The 26,975-nt window shown below is 42.3% G+C and overlaps 2 protein-coding genes and 1 long non-coding RNA gene across 3 annotated transcripts; 2 read left to right on the top strand and 1 right to left on the bottom strand.

Moving 5' to 3' along the window:
- Window positions 1-3,081: 3,081 nt before the first annotated feature.
- LOC309815254 lies at window positions 3,082-9,848 on the bottom strand. Its single transcript, XR_014295826.1, has 3 exons — window positions 9,588-9,848; window positions 6,486-6,563; window positions 3,082-3,762 (listed from the first exon to the last, which is right to left on the bottom strand). It is a non-coding gene; the product is annotated as an uncharacterized lncRNA (long non-coding RNA).
- Window positions 9,849-9,857: 9 nt separating this feature from the next.
- FAM136A (family with sequence similarity 136 member A) lies at window positions 9,858-14,413 on the top strand. Its single transcript, XM_082641935.1, has 3 exons — window positions 9,858-9,973; window positions 10,898-11,038; window positions 12,858-14,413. The coding sequence occupies exons 1-3, from the start codon at window positions 9,887-9,889 to the stop codon at window positions 13,044-13,046; spliced, it is 417 nt and encodes a 138-aa protein (XP_082498061.1). The 5' UTR covers window positions 9,858-9,886; the 3' UTR covers window positions 13,047-14,413.
- Window positions 14,414-15,829: 1,416 nt separating this feature from the next.
- SNRPG (small nuclear ribonucleoprotein polypeptide G) lies at window positions 15,830-26,786 on the top strand. Its single transcript, XM_082642963.1, has 4 exons — window positions 15,830-15,962; window positions 18,847-18,869; window positions 19,761-19,885; window positions 26,601-26,786. The coding sequence occupies exons 1-4, from the start codon at window positions 15,931-15,933 to the stop codon at window positions 26,649-26,651; spliced, it is 231 nt and encodes a 76-aa protein (XP_082499089.1). The 5' UTR covers window positions 15,830-15,930; the 3' UTR covers window positions 26,652-26,786.
- The last annotated feature ends 189 nt before the right edge of the window (window positions 26,787-26,975 follow it).

Below are 26,975 nucleotides of genomic sequence, written 5' to 3'. Positions count from 1 at the left end.
TGTTCTCCATAGTGGTTGCACCAATTTACATTCCTAACAGGGTAGGAGGGTTCCCTTTTCTCCACACCCTCTCCAGAATTTATTATTTAGAGACTTTTGGTTGATGGATATTCTGACCAGTGTGTGGTGGTACCTCACTGTAGCTTTGATTTGCATTTCTCTAATAATTAGTGGTGTTGAGCATCTTTCCCTGTGCCTGTTGGCCATCTGTATGTCTTTTTTGGAGAAAAGTCTATTTAGATCTTCTGCCCATTTTTTGATTGGGTTGTTTGTTTTTTTGATATTGAGCTGTATAAACTGTTTATATATTTTGGAAATTAAGCCCTTGTCAGTCACATCATTTGCAAATATTTTCTCCCATTCTGTAGGTTGTCTTTTTGTTTTGTTTATGGTTTCCTTTGTTGTGCAAAAGCTTTTAAGTTTAATTAGGTCCCTTTTATTTATTTTTGCTTTTGTTTCCATTACTCTAGGAGATGGATCTAAAAAAATATTGCTGCAATTTATGTCAAAGAGTGTTCTGCCTATATGTCCAGTTTTCCCGGCACCACTTGTTAAAGAGACTCACTTTTCTCCATTGTATATTCTTGTTTCCTTTGTCATAGATTAATTGACTATAGGTGTGTGGGTTTATCTCTGGGCTTTCTATCCAGTTCTATTGATCTATATTTCTGTTTTTGTGCCAGTACCATACTGTTTTCATTACTGTGGCTTTGTAATACAGTAAGTCCCCTACAAATGAATAAGTTCCATTCCAGTTTGTTCCTAAGTCCAACAAAGTTAGCCTAGGTACCCAACTAACACAATTGGCTATTTAGTACTGTACTATGATAGGTTTATAATACTTTTCACACAAATAATACATAAAACACAAACACAAAAAATAAAGAAAACATTTTTAATATTACAGTACAGTACCCTGAAAAGTACAGTAGTACAGTACAACAGCTGGCATACAGGGGCTGGCATTGAGAGAACAGGAAAGAAGAGTTACTGACTGGAGGAGGGAGAGGAGGTGGGAGATGGTAGAGCTGAGGGATCGTCAGCAATAGGAGACGGAGGGCAAGCTGCAATTTCACTCACGCCTGATGTTGATGGCACAGGTTCTGGTTCCTTGCTGGACCAGATGCATGTTCGCATCTTTGAAAGTTCACAACTGGAAGTTTCGTATGTAGGGGACTTACTGTGTAGTCTGAAGTCAGGGAGCGTGATTCCTCCAGCTTCATTCTTCTTTCTCAAGATTGTTTTTGCTACTCCAGGTCTTTTGTGTTTCCATACAAATTTTAAATTTTTGTTCCAGTTCTATGAAAAATGCCATTGGTAATTTGATAGGAATTGCATTGAATTTGTAGATTGCCTTGGGTACTATGGTCATTTTAACAATATTGATTCTTCCAACCCAAGAAAACCATGTATCTTTCCATCTGTTTGTGCGGTCTTCAATTTCTTTCATTAGCGGCTTACAGTTTTCTGAGTACACTTTTTTTTTTTTTAATTTATTTATTTTTGGCTACGTTCGGTTTTTGTTGCTGTGTGCGGGCTTTCTCTAGTTGCGGCAAGCAGGGGCTACTCTTCGTTGCGGTGCGTGGGCTTCTCATTGCAGTAACTTCTCTTGTTGCAGAGCACAGGCTCTAGGCGCGCGGGCTCAGTAGTTGCAGCGCATGGGCTTAGCTGTTCCATGGCATGTGGGATCTTCCCAGACCAGGGTTCGAACCTATGTCCCCTGCACTGGCAGGCGGATTCTTAACCTCTACGCCGCCAGGGAAGCCCCCACATTTTGTTAAAAATGTAATAGCAGTGAATCCACACTTACCACAGCTGTCACGCCACACCCCCACCACCCCGGCAGATGGGACAACTGATAAGCCCACTTTCACAATTTTAGACTAGAGAGGCCAATAGGAGTAGAATAAAATGTGTAGGTTTTGGAGTCTATCAGATCTTATTTGAGTCTCCTTTCCACTGTTTTAGCTGTGTGACCTTAGACAATTTACTTGACTTTTAAACCTGCTTCCTGGACAATGTGGATTTTAACCTGAGCCCAGTGATCCCAGAAAACAGTGAAGATTAAGATATCCTCACACCCTTTGTGTTCCAAAACAGCTCACTGCAAGGAACCACCCTTCCCTATGAGACTTTTGTAAAAGCTGCAGATGTCTTCCTTGTTTACTTATGACAGGGCACACACAGCCTCCAAATTCCTATTCTTTGCTTTATAAACCGTTAGCTGAACTTTTTGTCCTTTATCGATCAGTCAGAATAAGACACTTGTTAACCAAACTTTATTTTTTTACATCTTTATTGGAGTATAATTGCTTTACAATGGTGTGTTAGTTTCTGCTTTATAACAAAGTGAATCAGTTATACATATACATATGTTCCCATCTCTCTCCCCTCTTGCGTCTCCCTCCCTCCCACCCTCCCTATCCCACCCCTCCAGGTGGTCACAAAGCACCGAGCTGATCTCCCTGTGCTCTGCGGCTGCTTCCCACTAGCTATCTACCTTATGTTTGGTAGTGTATATATGTCCATGCCTCTCTCTCGCTTTGTCACAGCTTACCCTTCCCCCTCCCCATATCCTCAAGTCCATTCTCTAGTAGAGGTGGATGGACCTAGAGTCTGTCATACAGAGTGAAGGAAGTCAGAAAGAGAAAGACAAATAACCAAACTTTTTGTTAAGCTTTTCTGATATCTCCAGCTCCCTGAACTTTCGTCCACCCTCAGCCTGAGCCAGCATACAGCCCCCTTAAAGGATCCCTCCCAGAAATTAAGCTAGCCTCAGGGTAAAACAATCTCTGATCTACTAGCTAATCTCACCATCCCCTCATCCCACTTTCTCACACCTGGTTCTCTCTAGCTTTGTTTCCTGCTCTGTAAAAGGGAAACCCTTTTTGCCTAACTCTGGAGAGGATTGCACATTTTTAAAGTAGTCCCCCTCCCCCATTACAATAATCATTTTGAACTAAAGTTTCTCCTTACTAAGTCTGGATTTGTTTTTTATTTGACACTCCTTTGTTGAATGAGGATAACAGTATGTCTGGCACACAGTAAGTGCTCAGTAAATGGAAGCTGCTATTATTATTACTGAAGATAACATCCCAAATGAGAAAGATGAGCCCCCACTCAGCTCCCAGCTTGGGTCCAGCTCCAGAGCCCACCCTTCCCACCACTAAGGCTCAGGAGAGCATGACCCAGATGATGGGGGAAGCCATGTTTGGACCCTGTCATTTCAAAAGTGTATGGAAGGGCTTCCCTGGTGGTGCAGTGGTTGGAGTCCGCCTGCCGATGCAGGGGACATGGGTTCGTGCCCCAGTCCGGGAAGATCCCACATGCTGCAGAGCGGCTGGGCCCATGAACCATGGCCGCTGAGCCTGCGCGTCCGGAGCCTGTGCTCCGCAACGGGAGAGGCCACAACAGTGAGAGGCCCCCGTACCGCCAAAAAAAAAAAAAAAAGAAATGCAACTTTATTTTTCTAAGGCTAAAGAATTTCTTATGTGAGCTCCTTTCAGCTGGGTGACAGAGATGCAATCTTCATCAATGTGGGGACACATCCCAGAGCTGCATCTAACAAGATGTCTGTGGGGAGGGTGAGCTGTAGCATCGGTCCACACCGGCATCTGCAAGTGAACATGGAGTGAACCAAGGTGCTGCCGAGTCATCCTTCTTCATAACCACAAGATCTGTCCGGGTCCAGCTCTGTCTCTCCTCCACTTCTGGGCTCTGTGCTTCTCTCCACTCCTCGGAGGTCATTAGGCAGCTCCCATCCTGGGTGGTCCATGCGAAAGAGATAGTCTCAGACTCTCTGAGGCCCTGTCTGGCTCCATGACAATCTGGGGCAACTCCTACTCACATTGAGCCTTGCAGAACCTGTGGGCTGCCTAAGGACCCTCTGCCTACACCAAACATGCAGCCATCACCTCTGTGCAGTCTGGTCAACTCCCTGGGCCCCTGTGAACTTAGATGTGGCCCCTTTGCTCTTGGATTGCTCAACCATTTGGGAGTTTACCAGCCTCCATCCTAGGACTTACTCAAATCTTAACATTTGTATTATAATTTCAGACTTCTTCTACCTAGCACTGATGACTAACCACATACTATCTTTTCCTTTATTTGTACATAATGACGTGGAAATACTTCTAATTATAAAAGCAAGATACCAAAGTATATATATTTTATTACCCCAATGTTTAAAAAAAAACTCTGCATAGGAAAAAAGACTGGAAAGAAATAAATCAAGACCATGTGGGGGACTTCCCTGGTGGCTAAGGATCCACCTGCCAATGCAGGGGACACAGGTTCGAGCCCTGGTCCAGGAAGATCCCACATGCTGAAGAGCAACTAAGCCCGCGAGCCACAACTACTGAAGCCCGCGCGCCTAGAGCCCGTGCTCCGCAACAAGAGAAGCCACCACAATGAGAAGCCCGCACACCACAACAAAGAGTAGCACCCGCTCACCGCAACTAGAGAAAGCCGGCGCAGCAACGAAAACCCAATGAAGCCAAACAAATAAATAAACAAATTAATTAAAAAAAAAAAAAGACCATGTGGTTGAAGGTGTGGTCCCTGGGAACAGCAGAGCAACTAGAACGAGACTAGAGCCATGGAGCTGCCCTATGAGCCCTAGATTGCTTATCTTCAGATGATATATGCGAAATAAACGTTTATCATATTTAAACCAAAAATAAAAATGCCAACAGTGGTATTTAAAATAGTAGTGTAGTATTATGGATTTTTAATTTTTTATTTATCCATTTATCATTGTTTTTTTCCCTGGTTTACAAATATTTATGGTTAATTATATTTATATCGAAATAAATAAATGTATTTGTTAATTAGACACATTTTTACTGAGGGGTTAGTATGTGCCAGACACTGAGCAAAAAATTGAGGAAGAGGAATGAAAAAGACACACATAGGGCCTCCCTGGTGGCGCAGTGGTTGAGAGTCCGCCTGCCGATGCAGGGGATACGGGTTCGTGCCCCGGTCTGGGAGGATCCCATATGCCGCGGAGCGGCTGGGCCCGTGAGCCATGGCCGCTGAGCCTGCGCATCCGGAGCCTGTGCTCCGCAACGGGAGAGGCCACAACAGTGAGAGGCCCGCGTATGGAAAAAAAAAAAAAAAAAAAAAAAAAAAGACACACATGGTCCCTGACCTTGTAGAGGTGTTAATCTAGCAAAGAAAATAAGCATAAGACAAGTAAGGAGCAGTAGTGATGAGTACTGTCACAGACAAGTGCAAGATGCTAAGAGAATACAGGATAGGGGAGCGTATGAGAGCAGGGAACAGTCAGAAAAGTCTATTTTGAGTCCATAAAGCAAATTTCAACAGAGAGAACGTTTGCCGACCATAATGTAGTCACGTCTGCAATTGCTAACAAAAAGTTACCTAAAAAAACACCCATATGTTAGGAAATTAAGAGATACATTTCTAAATAACCTGTGGATCAAAGAAGAATTCATAATGGAAATTATAAAATATTTGAACAAAATTATTAGCTAAAGCAGTAGAAGAGAGACATTTATAGCCTTAAAATGCATATATTTGAAAGAAGAAAGGTTGAATAAAAATAAGTAAATATAATTTTTAAACACCTCAAGAATACCTTCGTGGGGACTTCCCTGGTGGCGCAGTGGTTAAGAATCTGCCTGCCAACACAGGGAACATGGTTTCAAGTCGTGGTCCGGGAAGATCCCACATGCCGCGGAGCAACTAAGCCCGTATGCCACAATTACTGAGCCTGCGCTCTAGAGCCCCCGAGCCACAACTACCGAGCCCACGTGCCACAACTACTGAAGCCCGCGCACCTAGAGCCCATGCTCTGCAACAAGAGAAGCCACCACAGTGAGAAGCCCGTGCACCGCAACGAAGAGTAGCCCCAACTCACCGCAATGAGAGAAAGCCCGCAGCAAGGAAGACCCAATACAGCCATAAATAAATAAATAAACAAGTAAATGTATTTTTTTAAAAAAGAGGGAAGTTTTTAAAAAAGAAAAAAAGAATACCTTCATGATCTTGGAGTTGAGAAAAAAATTTTAAACATGACACAAAAGAAATTAACTATAAAGGGAAAAATTATAAATAAGACTAAATTCAAGTTAAGGACTTCTTCCAATTTTAAAGTGAAAAGGCAAGTCACCAAATAGGAGAAAATATTTATAACACCTATAACTGACAAAAAGCCCATTACAAAAATATATAAATATATTCTACAAACCAAGAAGTAAAAGACCACTCAATCGGAAGATATGCAAAAGATTTAAACAGGGTCAATTGTAGTAGCCCAGGCAAATAATAATAATATTAATAATGATGGTGGCTTTATCTAGGGTGATAACAGTAGGCTGGAGAGATGTGAATAGATTCAAGAAATATTTACATGGTAGAATATTTATAATCATAAAACATTTGCTTTATTTTATGTTTAGTTATATATATAACTGTTCAATCAAAGCTTCAAATGTATTTTAATAAAAATTTCTATGACTTACCAAAAGATAAATTCCTCATTCTACAGAAGGTGGTATTCTTTGTGTGAGAGTTTTCTTTTCCTCAGCAGACTTCCTAACCTACCAAGGAATAGAATATCATGACTAGAAAGTGATAACATAAGAATTGTTTTTTGAATTATCAGTTTGATGCATAGAGGTTCATCTGGAGTTCTTTTTTTTTTTTTTTTTTTTTTTTTTTTTTGCGGTACGCGGGCCTCTCACTGTTGTGGCCTCTCCCGTTGCGGAGCACAGGCTCCGGACGCGCAGGCCCAGCGGCCATGGCTCACGGACCCAGCCGCTCTGCAGCATGTGGGATCTTCCCAGCCCGGGGCACGAACCCGTGTCCCCTGCATCGGCAGGCGGACTCTCAACCACGGCGCCACCAGGGAAGCCCCAGGAGCTCTTTAACCTAGGTTGGCCAAAGGGGTTTCTGGCTGTCACCCATTGCTAACGTGAAGTTCAGTCAAGGTGACAGCAATGAGCAAATTTCACTTCCTCCTATCATCCCAAGGTCCCAGGGCCCCCTTTATCCCACCCATATCTGAATATAAGAAAGAGTCTTGGTCTATCTATTGCCATTGTTTTTCTCTGGCAGAGTGGCTGGGAGTATTTCGGACGCTGTTGGGCCACAACCAGGGTCTGAGGGCAGAGCGTCACATGCAGGGGAGGTAGAAAGGGCATCAAGATTATACAACTGACCATCCAGGACCCTGAAAGGGCTCAGACTTGTTTCCAGTGAGTCAGCCAAGGCTGGGCCAGACAAGATCTCGAATCCTGAAACCTCAGTTTCCTACTCCCAAAGCACCAGGAAAACAACACAAACAAGGTACCTGAGCTTCCTAAAATGAGATTAAACTGCTTCCACCATGAAGGTTTCCAAAGCCAAATGAAGTCAGGAATCATTTTTCATAAATATACTAAAGAACCATTCATTTCATATACACGAACTAGTAAGGCTGCATTACTCAAGGACTTTTGAATTCATTTTAGTGTGATTAACTGGGCTCCTAAAAGTAGGACTTGTTGGAGAGATTCAATCTGACATTTTAGAAATAAGGGGGAAAGGTGAGACATTTCAGATTGTTCTATAACGAAGAAAGTAAGAACTCTCCATGGAATACAGAAACATAAGTATAAACATTGTCAGTCATAACAGAGATTTCCTACTTCACAGTTTGGAGTTAGCTTATGCAGGTTGGAAGTCTAGCTCCACCGATTCTAGCTTCTAAATATGCAACCTTTGGCAAATGGCTTCACCTCCCTAGACCTCAGTTTTCTGCCCTAAGCAGGAGAAAAGTGGATAATAAAGTTCTCACCTCATAGGATTGTTGTGGGTATTAAATGAGATAACCCATATAAAGAACTTAAAACAAAGCCTGGCACATTCAGTAATAGCCGGGGTCATTCTAATTCCAGAGACTGCTGGTAGCCGCCTCTAGACTGCCTTGAAGTGTAAAGGATGTTTCAGATGCTGAACAGTGGTTTCCTGGAAGTCACCAGCCCGTGGGCTAGAGAAGTGCCTGAGGCTTGAAGTCTTTGGGCTGTCAAGCGGCCCACTGCACTCAAACCAGAGTTCTCCTGCCATCTAGTGTCCGATGGCAGCAAATGCCTAAATTCCAAAGTCAAGGCCCCTTTCCTTGTGTCCCTCACTCATTATTCTCGTTTTCTACTCCAGGTTCCAAGTCAGCAAAACCACTTGGCTTCCCCAAAGCTTCACGCTGTTTCACACTCTGTTTTGTTCAGGAAGCTCCCCGTGCCTGGTATGGCATTCTCTTCACCGTCTCGTGTGCCAGGCAAAAACACCCACTTGTCGTATCCTCTAAGGAAGCTTTCCTGAGACACTTGAACTGCTCACTTCCTTCTTGCCAGCCGCGGTCACCCCGTATTAGCACATCTCTTCCAACACTACCTGTCTGCTCCCTTCACCCTCACCAAAGCTCCCCTGTGGACCCTCGCCCCTACCGCTGTGCCTCGTGCCACGCACCATCTACAGTTGTCCCTTGGTATCCGCGGGGGGTTGGCTACAGGACCCACTGCACACACCAAGTCCTGACACCGACACTCAAGTATCATAGTCGACCCTCCGTATCTGCGGATGCGGAACCCAGGGATACCGAGGGACGACTGCGTGTGTTTAATCAATGAATACACAGGACAGTAAAGTTGGAGGTGGGGTTGGGCATTCCTGATAGAACTGCTCCAGGAGCTCAGAAACAGCCCACTGTTACTGCTGTATAAATGCTTCATTGTCGATTGAATATCTGTAGCCCCTGCGTTGCTCCTTTGAGGTTAATAATTTCTTATTAGAAATAAATGCATAAACATACATCTACCAACAATCCAACAGTTCCACTTCTAGATATTTACCCAAGAGAAATGGACATCTATATCTACAAAAGACTTGCTCAAGGATGTTCATAGTCACCACTTTATTCAGAATAGCTAATAACTGGGAAAGACCCAAATGTCCATCAACAGATGAATGGAAAAACAAATTGTTGTATGTCCAGTCAATGGAATACTATTCAGCAGCAAAAAGGAACTGAAGATAAGGCTCAATCTCAAAAGCGTTATGTTAGGTGAAGAAGCCAAACCCCCCAAAAAAGTACATAGGAATGATTTATAAATTCTAGAAAGGGAAAGTGTAATCTGTCGTGGTAGAAAGCGGATCAGTGGTTGCCTGGGGTCTGGAGTGGGGAGATAGGGAGGGAATGGGCGGGGATTGACTGGGAAAGGGCAAGGTTTGTTAAAACACATCAAGGTGTTTACATCTAAGATCTGTGCACTTATCTGCTATGTTAATTATATTAAATATTTTTTCACTTTCTTTCAGCAGAGATTGGCACAACATTGTAAATACTTCAATTTAAAAAAAAAAATACAAGGCTTCCCTGATGGCACAGTGGTTGGGAGTCCGCCTGCCGATGCAGGGGACACGGGTTCGGGCCCCGGTCCGGGAGGATCCCACATGCCGCGGAGGGGCTGGGCCCGTGAGCCATGGCCGCTGGGCCTGCGCGTCCGGAGCCTGTGCTCCGCAGCGGGAGAGGCCACAGCAGTGAGAGGCCCGCGTACCCCAAAATACATACATACATACATACATACATAAGAGGGACGGAGGAAGGTAGAGGGAAAAATGCAGTCTCGGCGCTTGCACTGCCGGCGGAGGTGGGCGAACTAGGTGAAGAAGGCCGAGAGATGGGCGGGGACTCCAGGTGGAAGGGCCAGGGAGCGCGGGCAGAAGCTAGCCGCCGGACATGCAGTTGCTCCTCTCGGACGCTAGGCGGCGGCGTGGGCCCGGAAAGGGCGCGCCGCGGTGACCCGGGAAGAGGCGGCGAGGGGGCGGGCTCGTGCCCGGGAGTCCATGTGGGCGCCGGCGCGGCGCGGAGCAGCGCCGTGTCGCCATGGCGGAGCTGCAGCAGCTCCGGGTGCAGGAGGCGGTGGACTCTATGGTGAAGAGTCTGGAGAGAGAGAACATCCGGAAGATGCAGGTAGCGGGTCGGGAGCCGACCCGGGGGGAGCCAAGGCGGTCCGGGATTCCTGGCCCCTTCCCTCAGCCGTCGCACGATCCCCGGCGCCACTGCCTCCCTCCCTGCATACCCGGGTCGGGGTGTCACTGGGGTCGTCGCGGCATCCTTGGAAGCTCGGCTCACCCTCAGACAGAACTTCTGGAGCTTCGGCTGAGCGGATGAAATCTGTGCTCCCTCGCCATGCGCAAGGCCGTCTGCCCCCAAGGCCAGGCCGGGGGAGGGGGTGTCCCCGGGCCAGGGTTAAGAAGCTCCCGGTGTAAGATGTTAGGCCTCCCCGACCTTCCCCACTTGCGCGGCCCCTTCTGCAGGTGAGCAGCCAGAGGCCCGGAAAGAGCACAGCCAGGGTGAAAGAGCGGAAAGGGGACTGCGCTCGGCCTCCTCAATGGCCAGGTCATGCCCGGTTCTGTTGCACCGAACCTGGCTCCACACAGAGCTGGCTTATGTGCTGTTCCACTTTGATCTCCTAAATGTTTTGTGGCTGCTGGTCCTGCTTCCCTAACCGGATTGTGGGTTTCCCTTGTAAAGGTGCCCCTGGAGTCAGTGGACCAGTTGCCCTCTGGTGGAATGTAGGTTACTAGATTGCTGACCTCTGAACCCTGTGGTTTAGGCGCCAGGTTTTCAGAGCTTGGCTTCATCTGACCCTCCACCACCTTCCCTGTCCACCCAGCCTTCGATTCAACAAGTGCCAATGAGCTAGCGGCAAGCAGGCTGTGAAACACTACGCTAGGCACCGAGGATAATGTTCCTGTTCGTGGTTTTAAGGTCCTGATGTCTATTCTAAGGACAGGTGCGGGTATGATGCTTCTCCTAGCCTCTGTTGCACTCCGTGGTCATCTCTGTCCCGGAGGCTTTCCTACCTAACCTCCCTCTGCCCTCCCCCCACAGGGCCTCATGTTCCGGTGCAGCGCCGGCTGTTGTGAGGACAGCCAGGCGTCCATGCAGCAAGTGCACCAGTGCATTGAGCGCTGCCATGCACCTCTGGCTCAAGCCCAGGCCCTGGTGACCAGCGAGTTGGAGAAGTTCCAGGTGAGGAATTACAAACAAATGACTCTAGCCCTTGCTGTTGCTCTTTTGCAGATGACAAGCATTTGTTCAAAACTCTTAGCTTTAGTGTCTTGGTTCTGTGTTAACATTTGTGACAGTCCTATGGCCAACTACTCTTTACACAGTTTCAAATTTTGGAAAAAGTCCTGGAGATTGAGTGCTGTAAAAATTTCCCATAGAAACAATGTAAAAGGGAGTTAACCAAGGGAGTTCATGACCAAGAGCCTTATGTTTTTTCCCCCATAAATATCAAATACATATGTATACTGTACAGTATAAAGCTTTCTAAAACATATTAATTCATTCTTACAACAGCAGAATCCCCAGGAAAGTGGAATGGGCCAGTCTTTAAAGCGTACAGATTAGAACAAGGTCCTGCCGTCATTTTGTGGATATACCCACCCAGGATGCTCCTACTTGCTACACCCAGGGGGCAGCTCCTGTGTCACTAAAGAGCGGCCATTTATATGAAGAATTATTATTGTTGACTCACTGATGCCTGACTCACAAGCCTCTTTGAGGTCACTAAGAAGCCCCCCTACAGTATCCCTCTCTGGAGCAAAGGGTATCCACAACTTCCTTTTACTCCCTTCCTCTGGATATACTTTCCTGGAACTTGGGGAAGCAGGGCCCACCTCTGAACCAGTTTTCATAGCCTGGGATTCTGTTCAAATGGAAAAATTATATCTAATGTGGTACAGTTTTACATTCTGTATAAAATTCTTCAAAATTACTGACACTATAAAAGAATAACTTCTCCAAGATCATGGAACTTCGGGGCTTTCTTTGTGTTTGACACTTTATTTTACAGATAGGGTCTTTCAAATTTTGATTCTTGAATTACTATACAACTTTCTTCTTCCATTCACTTGTCACTCCTCCAATCAGACTTACTTTCCCACTGTGCCGGAACCACTCTTGCCACTCCCTTCCATGGGAGTGGTCATTTCTCATTCCTCATCTTACTCAACCTACCTGCATCATTGACACAGTGGATTCCTCTCCCCCTCCTTAAAAATCTGTACTCAGTTGGCCACCAGGATAGGATGGCTCACTCTCCTGGTTTTCCACCTCTCTCCCTCTCTCCTTTCTTGTTCTCATTTACTGTTTTTTTTCCCTCTCCAACCTCTGAAGAGCACTGGAGTGCCCAGGGCTGTCCTTGGATCTTTTTTCTTTTCAATCTAGTTCTCTAGTCTCATAGCAAATATCATCTATATGCTGACAACTCCTACATTCATATCTTTAGACCAGCTTTACTCCTGATCTCCAGATTCATATATCCAACTGTTTCCCCCAACATCTCCACTTATTTATTTTGTTTGTCTCTCTCCCCTCACTGAAATATCAGTTCAATGAAGGCAAGAACTTTATCTGTTTTACTCATTGCTGTATTCCCCAACATTAGAAGAGTCCCTAGCACATAGTAGATGCTCATTAAATATTCGTTGAATTGAGTATTTTTCTGTAGCAAGTACAGACCTTATAAAATCAAGGTGTTTGAAAGTCTGTAGTTGAGTAACAGTAGCCTCTAGTTCCTTCTCACCTCCTGAAAGGGGCTTCTGTACAATTTATTCTGTTATTCACCTGCTTTCTAGTGATGCTTTCCCTGGGCCCTCATGGTGCCACCCTCTGTTTCAATCAGGACAGTCTTGGTTAATTGCACGATAGTGTCACTTTAATTGATCAAGACAATCCACATAATACGTAGAAAAATACGTACCACAGAGCCTGGCACGTGATAAGCATTTGGTAAATAAAGGCCAGCCTTTCAGTTCCTCTACCCTTTTCCCTCTTGCCGCAGGACCGCCTGGCCCGGTGCACTATGCATTGCAACGACAAAGCCAAAGATTCAATTGATGCAGGGAGTAAAGAGCTTCAGGTGAAGCGGCAGCTGGAGCGTTGCGTGACCACGTGTGTAGATGACCACATGAACCTCATCCCAACCATGACCAAGAAGATGAAAGAGTCTCTGTCATCCATTGGGAAATAGATGTCTGCTATTGGCCATCGGGGCTGAAGGCAAGAGTCTATTTAAAAAGAGAAATGGGAAAGTTTAAGGAAAGTTTATGAATGAGGAAATTAAGGATGGCAGCAAGTTTAAGGCCTACATCACTTGCCTCTGGACACTGGTTCCTTTGTGTTTGAAACCTAGAAAGTGAAAAAACCTGGTGCTAAAATTGGGGTCAGAGATAGCACAGGAGAGTTTCTGTGAGCCTGAATTTCACATGGCAAGTGCTTATCCTGGCAACAGGGAGTCTCCCTTGTACCAAACCAGAGCCCTCCAAGGTACCAGATTCTCTTAGTACACAGATACCAACAGGCTGGCAGGTTCATCTGACCTGCTTATGAGCTGGTGGAGTGTGAGGAGAGGTGTTTCTGTTTGTTGTCAACCTCCTGTTTACCAGAAGGATCACTACAACATTTCCCACAAACTGGAAATAAGACAAAATCCATGAGGTCACTAATTTAGAAGGGGAAAGGGGGCTTCTGGGGATTTGTTTTGCGTGGTTTTGTTTTATATACAAGGGCATGAAGCTACTTTAAGATGTATAGTTGGGAGAGGTAGTTTCGATAAAAACTTTGAAAAGGTCCTTGCAGATATTCATTTCTGGCCGTCAGGATGTGGATGCGCATTTCTTTAAATTCTCACACATGACATCTTTCAGCCTGGAAACCCTGCAAAAATTTAAGAAGTGCTATCACACTGGTAGGGGAAGCAAACCTTCCCTCTGACTGGCAGCCATGATGAGCCCTGAGGCTGTCAGCAGCAGAGTCAGCCGAGTGACAAGACAATCTTGCAGTGACACTCACCCTTGAAGGGAAAGGGGATTTTGATTGTGCTATATGCTAGTCTTCAAGAATGAACAGTGAAAGAGGAATTGTTAGCTGCTTAATTAAGAGAGTTATGAAGTACTGGCTTTGGAAAAATCTGGTTTTCGTAAAACAAAATAGAATGAAAGCCTAAACCCAGTATTGCTTACTTTGCCCCCTGTGATAACAGAGCTCTGTTGAAACAATCCCTTGGCAACACGAAGGTCAAAGAAGAAAAAGTAAGCAACTCAGGGGCAAGCTGTGACTCCTTTAGAGCAAAAAACGGGACAGCCCTCTGGTACCAAATACTACTTGTGCGTCATGCGTTGTTCTTGCCCCAGTTCTGGCACCTTATCATTGTATTAAGGACCTTGTGTTTTTACCAACTTATTACTTGAAATGATAATATAGCCTGTCTGTTTGCTGTTTCAAGACTGTGATATATTTTCCTAGTGGTTTGGTTTTAAAAATACATGACTTAATTTTTCTTCCACTATTGTGTTTCTTTCCTTATATCTGGCCAGTGAATATATAACTTTCTCAGGATGCTTCTCTTTGTAATGTGTGAAATAAATTTAAGAGGTCCAGGGGAGTGAAAATTAGTTATATGTTATGGTTCGGATGCTTGTAAATGAGAAGAACTTTGAGGGCATGCTAGGACACTACAAATTGAAGTCTGTTAATGTAAAAAGACAGAAACTATAAGGCTGAAAAAGAAATTCAATATCCACATCAGTTCTCTAGCTTCAACTAAACACTAACAACAAAAAATGGAAAAGACAGTTATGACCCCTCTAGAGAAAATGCAATGCCTGGGATTTTGAGTGTCAAGAGAGTACAAAATAGATGAGTTTAAGTCTTTACTATCACTGGTATTTAAATAGAGTCATTCCTGAACATTAGGAATGAACTGAATCTGAACCATCCCCTACTTAAAATCACTAATGCTTTTCTATTTTGGCCTAAGTCTTCTTTAATCCCAATTGTATCTGATTCATAAATGTGGATGCACCTATTTTGGATAACTTAACTAGGAACAAGTCAGAGACCACGGTTTACACCTACACTCCTGATTTGAAAATCAATACCTCGTATTAGAGATCATTTGTGTGCTGCACTTCACATTTTATACAGAGAGACAATGTACGTTAAGTGGGGTTTTGGAGGCATTGTTAACAAGCATTGCAGGACCGACCGTGGGGAATACACTTCTGGGCTCTAGATTCAAAGTCTTGGAAATTGAGGCCCAAACACCCTCTCTTATGGTGCAGAGGTCACTCACTAACTGAGCTGTTACCAGAACCCTAGACTTAGCATGACATTCTCCTGTGGGAGTACAGGCAAACCTCCGAGATACTGCAGGTTCTGTTGGAGACCACCACAGTGAAGCAAATGTCTCAATAAAGCAAGTCGCACGTGAATTATTTGGTATGATCACAGATCACCGTAACAAATGTGATGAAAAGTTTGAAATACTGTTAAGAATTACCAAAATGACATAGAGACACCAAGTGAACAAATGCTGTTGGAAAAAGAAAAAATGGCACCAAGAGATTTGTTAGACTCAGGGTTGCCACAAACCTTCCTTCTGTTTAAAACAAAAACAAAAACGCAGTATCTGCAAAGCACAACAAAGGGCAGCGCAATACATGGACATATCCCCACACATGCAAAGAAATATTAGGGGCCCACTCCTCTAGAGCTCATTTTCATTTGGTACATATGAATAAGATACATGTTGCAACCCACAAAGACACGGGATTAACCAGGCTCCTTCCGAAGCTAGAGGCGCACCCCCATTTTACAGACGGGAAAGAACGGGGTTCCCGAAGGTCCCATCCCTCCATCCTGGCCAATCGCTGGCGGCGCAACCGGAAGCTTGGGACTGATCGACACGCTCAGGCCTTCCCTAAGTATCGCGAGATAAAGCGGGAAAGCGGCAGACAATCAATTGGCTAACGGGGTGAGTGACGTCAGACGCAAAGCGCCGGGCCTACTGCTGGAGCGAGAGGGCCGACTCAAGTTCCGTTTGGAGGCGTTTTTGAGCTCCTCGAGTAGACATCATGAGCAAAGCTCACCCTCCCGAGTTGAAGAAGTAAGTAGGTGTGAGGCCCGCGCCCAAATGGCAGCTTATTTGTGTGCCTCGGGTTCCTTAGATCCTCCGCCATTCCCGAGAGTGCGCCTGGCGTGCGTCTTCTGATCCGTGGCCGCCGAGATCCGGGCCGGTGTCCCGCGATTCGGGGCCTAAGACCCGCTCAGACGTAGCATTTCGGCCCGGTGGGCAAGTTTACCAGAGGCAGCAAGGCGCCTCCGCCCGCCGAGTTGCATCCCAGGCAGGAGCACCAAGCCCTGTCTCCCGCACGCTCTCGCTGGTTACTTGAAGATCTCGAATGCCACCCTTTGTTGAACATCTTGAGTAGCATCATGTTCTAGATAAGGTGGCTGGAGAGTAATTCTATAAGGAACTAAGGAGATGGGTGGAATGGAAGTGTTTGATAGTATCTGAGGAATCAAAAGCCTCTTTAATCTTAGAGTGTGTTTGTAGCTGTTTCTTTGAGCTTTAACTTAGAAATCACATTCCTTTTTCTTGTTTTCTTGTTCTTAGTTTAAACTTGAGTGTCGTGTGATATCTTGCTCTGTTAACAGAGCTGTGTGAGAATATTCATTTTTTCTAATTAGAGAAGGCTAGGTTGTTTGGGGGGCGGGGGTGGGGTTTGAACCCAGGAAAGTCAACTCAAAGTAGGATATTCCTACTTTAGATAAGGCCCATTTTAAAGTTTTAGCGTCCTCAAACACTCTTGGTTGAACTTAGCATGGGCCATGTTTCCTAAGTAATTTCTCTGTCTTGTTTATACTATGTAATGCCAGAATTCTGGCTGTAGTAGTTGGATAGCACAAAGGATGGAAAATTGGTCCAGGGATCAGTTTGTGAGGCAGCCAGCCATCTGGTCTGCCGTGTGTACAGTTCATTTATTATCAGCCCCATAAAGAAGTCAGACTTAAGGAAAAGTTCATATTTAATGATTTTACACTTAAATGCACATTTGTATTGAAGCCATCTTTTGTGCAAAAACTCGTGTGTATTTTAGTTGGATCTGTTATAAATTTAAGACAATTATTAAATCATAAGCCTAACATTAAGGAAAAAAATTATTGCTGTGAAAATGCTTATCCAAGTTATCCTTTTATTGGTGAGCTGGTAAAATCTTACGTGTCCTCTGGCTTCATCAGGAACTGGAGAAATGGTAATTATTTTTTAACAGAAGGACCATTCTGTATTTGTAAGGTTTCCTTTTTGATTCTTAAGACATTATTTGAGAATTTCAGAGGATGAAACTAGTTTTAATACCTTTCTCTTGTTATCTTTAGATTTCATGAATTGTGAAATCCTGGCAGGTCTGCCTCCAAAATGACTTTTAATTTTTTTCTTCCTTTAATTTCGCACAAATAACCATCTTTTACACTTTTATACCATCCTCCTGGTTTAGCATAACTCATTGGTTCTTAACTGAGGGGATGGGAGTCTGGTTCTATCAGCATCTAGTAGGAAGAGACCAGGGTTGCTGCTAAAACTTTCTACAATGCACTGGATATCATGCAACAACAGAACTATCGGGCCCCAGATTTCAGTATGCTGAGGTTGAGATACCCTGGCCTAACCAAATTCTTTGTCCTGCTCTTAAAAGTCAATGCCAGTTTTTCTTCCAGTTTTTTTGAGATATAATTGACATACAGCACTGTGTAAGTCTAAGGTGTATAGCATAATGATTTGACTTACACATGCCACAGTAGTCTTGCCATTGGCTGGTTCTGCTGCAATAACTTATTGCTGTATACATAACAAAGTCCAGATTTCTTGACCCGGCACTCAAGCTCCTCCATCAGAAATCCAGGCACCGAATATTACACGCACTAACATTTGAGTGCTGTGTTCTCCAGCCAAACTGAACCATTTGATTTTGCTCAAACTTTTTCACTGCTGTGACTTTGGAAATTTTACTTAACCTTTCTGAGCCTCAGTTCCCCATCTATTAAATGCTGATACTTATTATTAATTTGTATGTATGTGATTTATAAAAGCCATCATAGGATTAAATAAGCTCATGTGTGTTATATTTGTTTTATATAACATATCCTATTAAAATAGATTATTTTATATATCATACTATATCTTTTTATTTGTAAAAACCTATCCTCTTACACCTTCTGTCAGGCCCTTTCTCTTATTTATCTTTGAATTCTCCCATGATTTATATTAAAATTGAATGAAATTTCATATTTTTTAGCCTATAACTGGAAGAGGTAAAAACTGGTTTGACTACATGTCTTCATATTCTCATACTACCCTGCTGAGATGGAATTTTCTTGTTTAATTCAGATTATTTAAAACTTCAAAATATGCATTTATTTTGCTAAAGCGTAATTATGTGTTGAAGACTATCCTGAACACTTAAGATTGGTGTTTAATATTAAATAAAACAATACTACTTATTGTCTCAAATATAAAATAAAATAAAATAAAATGCCTATTGGATTGGGTATAGTTTGAATACCTTCTGGTTTCTTCACAACTTTGTTTGGTTTTGGAAATAGCTAAAAATATAACCAAATCTTTGTTTTTCTGTTATGGTTGTAAAATCCTGTCATTGAAAGTTAGCTCAGTATTGAACAACAAGAATGGTTTGTAATTCACATCAGTATAAAGATGCAATTTAATGTACATTAATGTATTATAAATCCATTCCATTTTTGTTTATCTTCCCCTTCCCAAATCATATTGCTCAGTTAGTATAAGTACTAACTGAGGTAGCCCATCACTCTCTCATCCTTTACCACAGTACAGTTTTTACTCTTTTAAATTTCATTATTCCTATTGTGTATATTTTAACGGATTATCTTGACTATACCTACTTTTGTGCTTACTTGTGCTTAAATTTTTTTAATTAGTTACATAATCTTTGCCCCTTTTGCTTTTTCAGATTTATGGACAAGAAGTTATCATGTAAGTCTTTTTGGTTTTTTATTTTTGGGCTTTTTTTTTTAAATATTAAATTCCTTTTTACATGTGCCTTGGCGGTATATAATGTTTGAAGGAGCAACATAAAAATTCAAAGCACACAGAACCTCTGATTCATATCCATTAATTAAGCAGGTTTATCAAAATTCTAACTAGACAGTTTTATTTACTTAATTTTTGATACTTAGGAAGTTTCACAGTACTTCAGACTCTTCATTACTTCATATAAGCCCTCTCTCACTTTGATAAAATTGACAGTATTTTCTATTTTCTATTTGAAAACTTAACTTTTTTCCTTAAAACAAAGGACAGACAAGGACTAAAATCTAACCTGTACAGTACTCGAAGTATATAGGGGTTAAGACCATGGCTTTAGGGGCAAGCAGCCTTCAGTTTGAATTCCAGCTGTACCCCACAGTAACTGTATAATCTTGAACCAGTTACTTAAAAATGCTGTACTTCAGTTCCTTCATAAAAAGTCAGGATAATTCTACTTTATAGGATTCTTATAAGTTTAACTGTGAAAGTAAATGTAAAATGTTTAGCCCAGTGCTTGGCCTATAGTAAAGATAGTAGATTATACATCTCAAATACCTGAGTTTTATCTCACCTAGTTTTTTAAATTTATTTGGTTGCTCTGGGTCTTTAGTTGCGGCAGGCGGGCTCCTTAGTTGCGGCAGGTGAACCCTTAGTTGTGGCATGCACATGGGATCTGGTTTCCTGACCAGGAATCAAACCTGGGCCCCCTACATTGGGAGCGCAGAGTCTTAACCACTGTGCCACCAGGGAAATCCCTATCTCACCTAATTTTTAATGAATAGTTTAGTTGATAATTAATGGTCAGTTTTATTAAAATGTCTTTTTCCCTTTACACAGTGAAATTAAATGGTGGCAGACATGTCCAAGGAATATTGAGGGGATTTGATCCCTTTATGAATCTTGTGATAGATGAATGTGTGGAGATGGCAACTAGTGGGCAACAGAACAATATTGGAATGGTGGTAAGTAAAGACACAAGATTTCTCTTAAGAGATTTCATTTTTCTTTTGGAATAAGCATTAACGTCCCTTCTATCAAACTCTTGGGTTAAACTGAAGTTAGGCAAATTTCAGGCAAGATTAGACATCCATCTCCCTTTTAGTTTAACTTAATGACAGTTATTCAACTGTGATAATATCCCAGTTACCTGTAGGTTAGATCCGAATCTTACACAGAACCCACTGAGGTCCTTAGACTTGAAATGGCTGTTAGAAATCATTTTTGAGCTTTATTCTATAATAGAGACGCATACTTGTTCCTTCATTAGAGTGGTAGTTCTCAATCTTAGTTGTATTTTAGAATCAAATTAGTCTAGGATGCAGCCTAGAGTTTTTTAAAGTTCCCCAGGTGAAATGGTACAGATGAACTTATTTGCAAAGCAGAAACAGAGACAAAGATGTAGAGAACAAATTTATGGTTACAGGGGCCGGCGGGCAGGGGTGATTTGGGAGATTGGGATTGACATATATATAGCACTGTGTGTAAAATAGATAACTAATGAGAACCTACTGTATAACACAGGGAACTCAATACTCTGTAATGGCCTCTATGGGAAAAGAATCTAAAAAAGAGTAGATATATGTATATGTATAACAGATTCACTTTGCTGTACAGCAGAAACTAACACAACATTGTAAACCAACTATACTCCAATAAAAAAATTTTTTTAAAGTTCCCCAGGTGGTTCTAATGTAAGGCAAAGATTAACCAGTGATTGAGAGCATTTACAATCAGTCATTGAGGAGTTGTTTGTTTTTTGTTTTGGGGGGGATTTTTTTGCGATATGCGGGCCTCTCACTGTTGTGGCCTCTCCCATTGCGGAGCACAGGCTCCGGACGCGCAGGCTCAGCGGCCTTGGCTCACGGGGCCCAGCCACTCCGCGGCATGTGGGATCTTCCCGGAATGAACCCATGTCCCCTGCATCGGCAGGCGGACTCTCAACCACTGCGCCACCAGGGAAGCCCTGAGGAGTTTTTTTAAAAGCAAGCAAACAAAAATTATGCCTAGAGTCCACCTCAAAGCAATTGAAACTATATCTCTAAGGGTGCTGCTCTCTTTTTTTGTTAAAAGATATTGTGTAATTTTAACATGTAGTGAGGATTACTGCTTATCAAACTTTAACATGCCATGAATTCCCAGAAAATCTTGTTAAAATGCAGATCCTAATTCAATAGGTATGGGATGGCACCTGAGATTTTACATTTCTAACAAGTGCCCATTTGATGCAGATCTGCCAGGTCACAGATCACGCTTTTGGGATTTAATTGTATATATAATTAACCTAGATTTTCTGGTTTATCACACTCAAAAAGTAGTCAAGGTGAAAGTTGCAAGGGATACAATGACAGCCATTCACATGGAAGAAAATAGGAGGAAAACAGATGCTGACTTCTTAATCATAGGAGCAAACGTTTCTGCATTCAATAGGCCATAGTGGTATGACTACCGAAGAAGAGTTTGTCGATGTTTGTCAACAAGACCCAGACTTTGAATTCCACTCTGCCCAACACAGGACGGTATACCCAGTAAGTGTTAAGTCTGAGTTACCTGGGCAGGGTGAATCAAAACAGACAATTTAGCTTTAGCAAATCATTGAGCATGTAGACCTCTAAGAGGTGGTAAGAGTTCCTAATCATTAGCCTTGATTTTGCCTCACTTTTTAAAGTTTGAGCAGTAAAAGGGTGTAATTTTTTAATCACCCTTTCCAAGGCTTGTGTTATTGCTTATTTCAAGTGTATTTCCATTACTGCATTTTGAAAAGCAAATCAGTAGTCAGGGTTAGAGAAACAACTTGGAATCTCTAGCTATGAGACTTCCCGCCCACCCCCACACGTTTCATGTAAACCTGCCTTCTTTCCAGGTACAGTCTCCTTGAGCTTCTGTTAAAAATGAATAAAAGTATGGGCAAATCATTAGCAACAGTTTCTTATAAAAACAGTTTTAAAATACCCCAAGATTTCCCCCTAGCCATTCCTTTTACAGATTAGGAAATCTTCATTCTAATAGAGGGTAGATTAGGATTTTGGTTCATATGTCAACAAATTTGCTAAAAAAGGATTCAAGAAGGAATTGACATCTAAAGTTCTTAACTTGGGAAGACAACTTTTTAGAGAATGTGTGGCACTTCTCGGAATTTTTATCAGAGAAGGAATTGAGCCTAGATCATGGATCTTTCTCTTAATTTTCTCCCTAAATTTTGATGGGCTTAATTTTCTTTACACGGAAATTGGTTAAAAGCAGTGTCTTCCCAAGTCATTCAAATAACGAGCACCTACTTACCGTGTTAGGCAGTCTGCTCCTCCACCTCTGATGGGTGTTGTGTGACTAAAAATTAAAGCCTTGTGTTAGTAGGTGCTAATTCTTGTGGCTGAGTTCACTTTGAAAATGAAATAATGATAATATATCAATTGTCTTTAATTTAAAAAACAGTCTAAAGAAAATGGAAGGATAGCTTTGCTAAGGAAAAAAGGGGAAACAAGTTACAGTTTTGTTTTTTCACAAGTTGTTTGGCTAAGGAGACAGTTACGTTGGCATCATTATTCCTTTGTCCAATCAGTGGCCCATTGAGGCCACTGAAATTACTTAATAGTATTTTTTTTTTCATTTCCTCATCTTTAATTTGAGGAGAGTTTAACAGACTGGATGGTATTTGGTACATGATTCAAGACCCGTAGATTTGAAATTAAATATTTACTGGGTAAAGTATATATGAAATGAATGTTCCTGCTAATTTGTGTGGATTATACCATACACATACTAAAGGCTGGCACTGAAACATGTTATAAAATTAAATGTGACATTTTGAGCATTCTTTATTTTTGTGTTGGCAACCAAAATATTTGTATTTTGGCTATACTTGTAATCAGCTATACATATATACATATATCCCCATATCTCTTCCCTCTTGCGTCTCCCTCCCTCCCACCCTCCCTATCCCACCCCTCTAGGTGGTCACAAAGCACCGAGCTGATCTCCCTGTGCTATGCGGCTGCTTCCCATGATCTCCCTGGAGTCACAGTATATTATTTTAGATTGGAGTAATGACAAAATCTAGATTTTTAAGTTATGAGAACTGAGATCAAAACTGCCCCAAAGAATCGTTTGGTCTGAAAAATAAAAACTTGCATAGCTGCCTTTGTTGAAAACTCAGCTTCTCACTTAGGCATCAGAAACATTTCTCTCTGAATTGAAAATTGATACAAGTTTCAATTAAAAAGGCCTTGGAAGGAAGGATAGAATGGTAACATTTTTAGAGTAGGAAGGGACGGGAGATCGTTTAGCCCAGCCCTTCCATTTAACTGAAAGAGAAACCTAGGCTCAGACAGGGGAAGTGACACATCACTGATTAGTGGCAAGCTCAGAACTAGAACCCAGGTCTCCTGGTTCTTCTTCTTTTTTTTTTTTTTACAACTTTATTGGAGTATAATTGCTTCACAATGGTGTGTTAGTTTCTGCTTTATAACAAAGTGAATCAGTTATACATATACATGTGTTCCCATATCCCTTCCCTCTTGCGTCTCCCTCCCTCCCACCCTCCCTATCCCACCCCTCCAGGTGGTCACAAAGCACCGAGCTGATCTCCCTGTGCTATGCGGCTGCTTCCCACTATCTACCTACCTTACGTTTGGTAGTGTATATATGTCCATGCCTCTCTCTCGCTTTGTCACAGCTTACCCTTCCTCCTCCCCATATTCTCAAGTCCATTCTCAAGTAGGTCTGTGTCTTTATTCCTGTTTTACCCCTAGGTTCTTCATGACATTTTTTTTTCTTAAATTCCATATATATGTGTTAGCATATGGTATTTGTCTTTTTCTTTCTGACTTACTTCACGCTATATGAGAGACTCTAGGTCTATCCATCTCATTACAAATAGCTCAATTTCGTTTCTTTTTATGGCTGAGTTATATTCCATTGTATGTATGTGCCACATCTTCTTTATCCATTCATCCGATGATGGACACTTAGGTTGTTTCCATCTCCGGGCTATTGTAAATAGAGCTGCAATGAACATTTTGGTACATGACTCTTTTTGAATTATGGTTTTCTCAGGGTATATGCCCAGTAGTGGGATTGCTGGGTCATATGGTAGTTCTAGTTTTAGTTTTTTAAGGAACCTCCATACTGTTCTCCATAGTGGCTGTACCAATTCACATTCCCACCAGCAGTGCAAGAGGGTTCCCTTTTCTCCACACCCTCTCCAGCATTTATTGTTCCTAGATTTTTTGATGATGGCCATTCTGACTGGTGTGAGATGATATCTCATTGTAGTTTTGATTTGCATTTCTCTAATGATTAATGATGTTGAGCATCCTTTCATGTGTTTGTTGGCAGTCTGTATATCTTCTTTGGAGAAATGTCTATTTAGGTCTTCTGCCCAAACTTAATAGTATTAAATTAAGAATAGTATTAAGAATGTGTGTATTCTGAAGGGGGTGGCGTAATTTGTTTGGGGGATCTGTCAGGTGGATAATTACATAACAATGTCTTGACCAGCCTCTTATCTTCTGAGACATCCCCAGAGTAGTCAGTAGCGTCAACTCTGTCTTATTTCCTAAAGATTCTGCTCCACTCCAAGGTTCCCTTAAGAATGTAGTAAAAATTGTGTCTTTTTTTGATGCTACATATTTCAGATGATCAGGCTTTGTGCTTCTGTAGCTCCATATTATGTTTGTATTCTTTATTAGGCAGTTGTGCCCTTGCAAGAGACTTTAAAAGCCTCAGCAGCACTTTGCCAATACTTAGTATTGAAGCCCAACGAAGGAGCAATATGGAATTCGGGACCTGATGGTTCCAGTTTGATTCGGAGAATGGGGCCTCGAGCACAGTGGGAAAAGAGGTAGAGTGCTGCACAACAGAGGTGTTCACGACAAACCTTAACTGTGTATTATGTGAGAAGGCAAAGAAGTGTGTGATACCATTTTAGAAAATGTTGATGAAAGTAGTGGTTTTGTTTTTTAATGATGGCAAAAAGGAAAAGCCCACAGATCTGAAAATCTTAGTTACCTGAAATAACTTCTCTCCACCACCCTCCACGTCTAGGGAAAGTGTCAGAAAGGGACAAATTTAGGAGGGAGCTAGGAAAGAAGCCTACTTGTTTTTCATGCTTTTATCAGTGAGATGTGATGTTTATCATCTGTTGCAAATAAGCCAGGAGTTTAAAACTCTTGAGAACTAGGTAATCATGTTGTTTAGCTTTCTTCTTTTCCTAACTTGTAAGAAGAGTAAGAATCTGTAGTTTCCTTCAATCCCCATTGTCATTTTCAGGGCCTTGTTCTCTTTAATGCAGCTCTTTAATTCTTTGCCACCTTCTCACCATACTCATTGCTGTTTGCCTCTGCCAGGCTCCAAGACACTTTCCCACCTGTCATGTTCCTTCCCAGTCTGTCAGCTGCGGTAATCACATGGAGGTTCATTTGTTTACTTAACAGTACTTAACCTTTTGTGTGTCTGCCACAGCTTAGGCACTGGGGATGGTGCACCAAGCAAAGTCCCTGCCTCATAGAAATGACACTGGAGTGAGGAAGATAGTAAATGATACTGTATATAATAAATAAAGCAAGTAGAATGAGAGGAGGAAAGAACAAGTTACAGCTATTTTTCCACCACCCGCCTACAAGCATAGCTCCACTTTGATCTCACTCAGAATGCCTCCATTTCTAATAAATCGTTCCACATCCCTCATCCCACTCCTGTCCTTTTCACCTATCCAGCTCTACTCGAACTGATCTGTGATTGCATTACCTACAGTCCACCAGGGGCTCCTTATTTTCATAGTCCCCTTCCAGTTTGACTTATTTTTCTATCCCTCTTTACCAGCCATTACCAGCCATTTCACCTATGCTGTCATGAGTATCCTGGCTTATCTTTTATAGAATGGCTACTATATCAGGCACTGTGCCCCTGGGGCCTTTTCTTTATAACTTTTCTTCCTGCCTCTAAGTCTCCCCCACCCCCATTCTCTTATATACGCTTTTGCCAAAACAGTGGTCATTCCCCCAGCTCTGAAACTGTCACTGGTTCATTGTTGGTTTCACGATGCTTTCCAAACACTTTTAAGATTGGTGTTTGAGGCCTTCTAAGATTAGGTGCGAACTGTCTTTGTTTACCACTTCCTTTCATAACCGTTTACTTTATTCAGATTAGATTTTTCCTTATCCCCTTACACTTTTTCATCTCAGTTCTGTCTAGAATTTCCTATCTTCCTGTCAAAATTGTACCCAATTTTCAAGACCCGGCTAAAATGTCATCTTCAGAAATCCTACTTTTTCCAACTTCCATCCTGGTTTGTTCCCTCAATGATCTTATACCCCTAAACTGACTGATGTATTCTGCTGTACCTATTTTTCCCACTAACTTATGGATCCCTTAGGGGCAGGGATGGGCATGTTCCTTTGAGTCCTGCAGTTTAAGTGAAATGGGTCATTGGAGACTGGTCTCAAAAAGGTACTTGTTAGTCTTCGATCTAGATGTGCATCTCATTATGAAGGGCTTAGTGGCTTCATGTCATTATTAAAAGACTGGAATTATTTTGCGTTCCTGTGACCAGGAAAAAAGCCTCACAAACTCACAGTTAATAACCAAAAAACCATTGATGATTTGATGAAATCAAATCATTTTAATCATCGGTATGTCTGTTAAATGAATTGTGTTCTTTCAAATTCATTTTCTCTTTCTTAGGTAATACGAGGAAATAGTATCATCATGTTAGAAGCTTTGGAACGAGTATGAACAACGGCTGTCTTCACCAGAGCAATCAACTGCTTCCACATGTCCCCTCCTCACATTTTACTATGATGAAAATTGGGTCGTGTACATTTTCTTACTGAACTTTTTTGTTAAATAAACTTCTGTAATAGTCAAAAATGCTTTCTCAGCTGTTCTGAACATAGATTTGCTCTTATTCTGATTTTTTTCTATCATGACCTGTTCCTGGTTGTGACTGATTTGTTCACGGGTGTTGTTTTTTGTTTCTTAGGGGTGTTTTTTGGCCATGCTGGGTCTTCGTAGTTGCGTGCAGGCTTTCTCTAGTTACAGTGAGTGGGGGCTACTCTT

Source organism: Mesoplodon mirus, assembly GCF_964341445.2.
Source record: "Mesoplodon mirus genome assembly, chromosome: 14".
NCBI classification, from domain to species: domain Eukaryota; kingdom Metazoa; phylum Chordata; class Mammalia; order Artiodactyla; family Ziphiidae; genus Mesoplodon; species Mesoplodon mirus.
Note: the sequence above shows the minus strand (reverse complement) of the source record. Positions and strands in the feature narration are given on the sequence as shown.

Bases quoted from the DNA above. Each gene is read 5' to 3' on its own strand.
- FAM136A (XM_082641935.1), top strand. From the start codon at position 9,887: ATGGCGGAGCTGCAGCAGCTCCGGGTGCAGGAGGCGGTGGACTCTATG. The intron at 9,974-10,897 runs GTAGCGGGTCGG...CTCCCCCCACAG, and splicing joins AGAACATCCGGAAGATGCAG to GGCCTCATGTTCCGGTGCAG. The intron at 11,039-12,857 runs GTGAGGAATTAC...CTCTTGCCGCAG, and splicing joins GCGAGTTGGAGAAGTTCCAG to GACCGCCTGGCCCGGTGCAC.
- SNRPG (XM_082642963.1), top strand. From the start codon at position 15,931: ATGAGCAAAGCTCACCCTCCCGAGTTGAAGAA. The intron at 18,870-19,760 runs GTAAGTCTTTTT...CCCTTTACACAG, and splicing joins TATGGACAAGAAGTTATCAT to TGAAATTAAATGGTGGCAGA. The intron at 19,886-26,600 runs GTAAGTAAAGAC...TCTCTTTCTTAG, and splicing joins AGAACAATATTGGAATGGTG to GTAATACGAGGAAATAGTAT.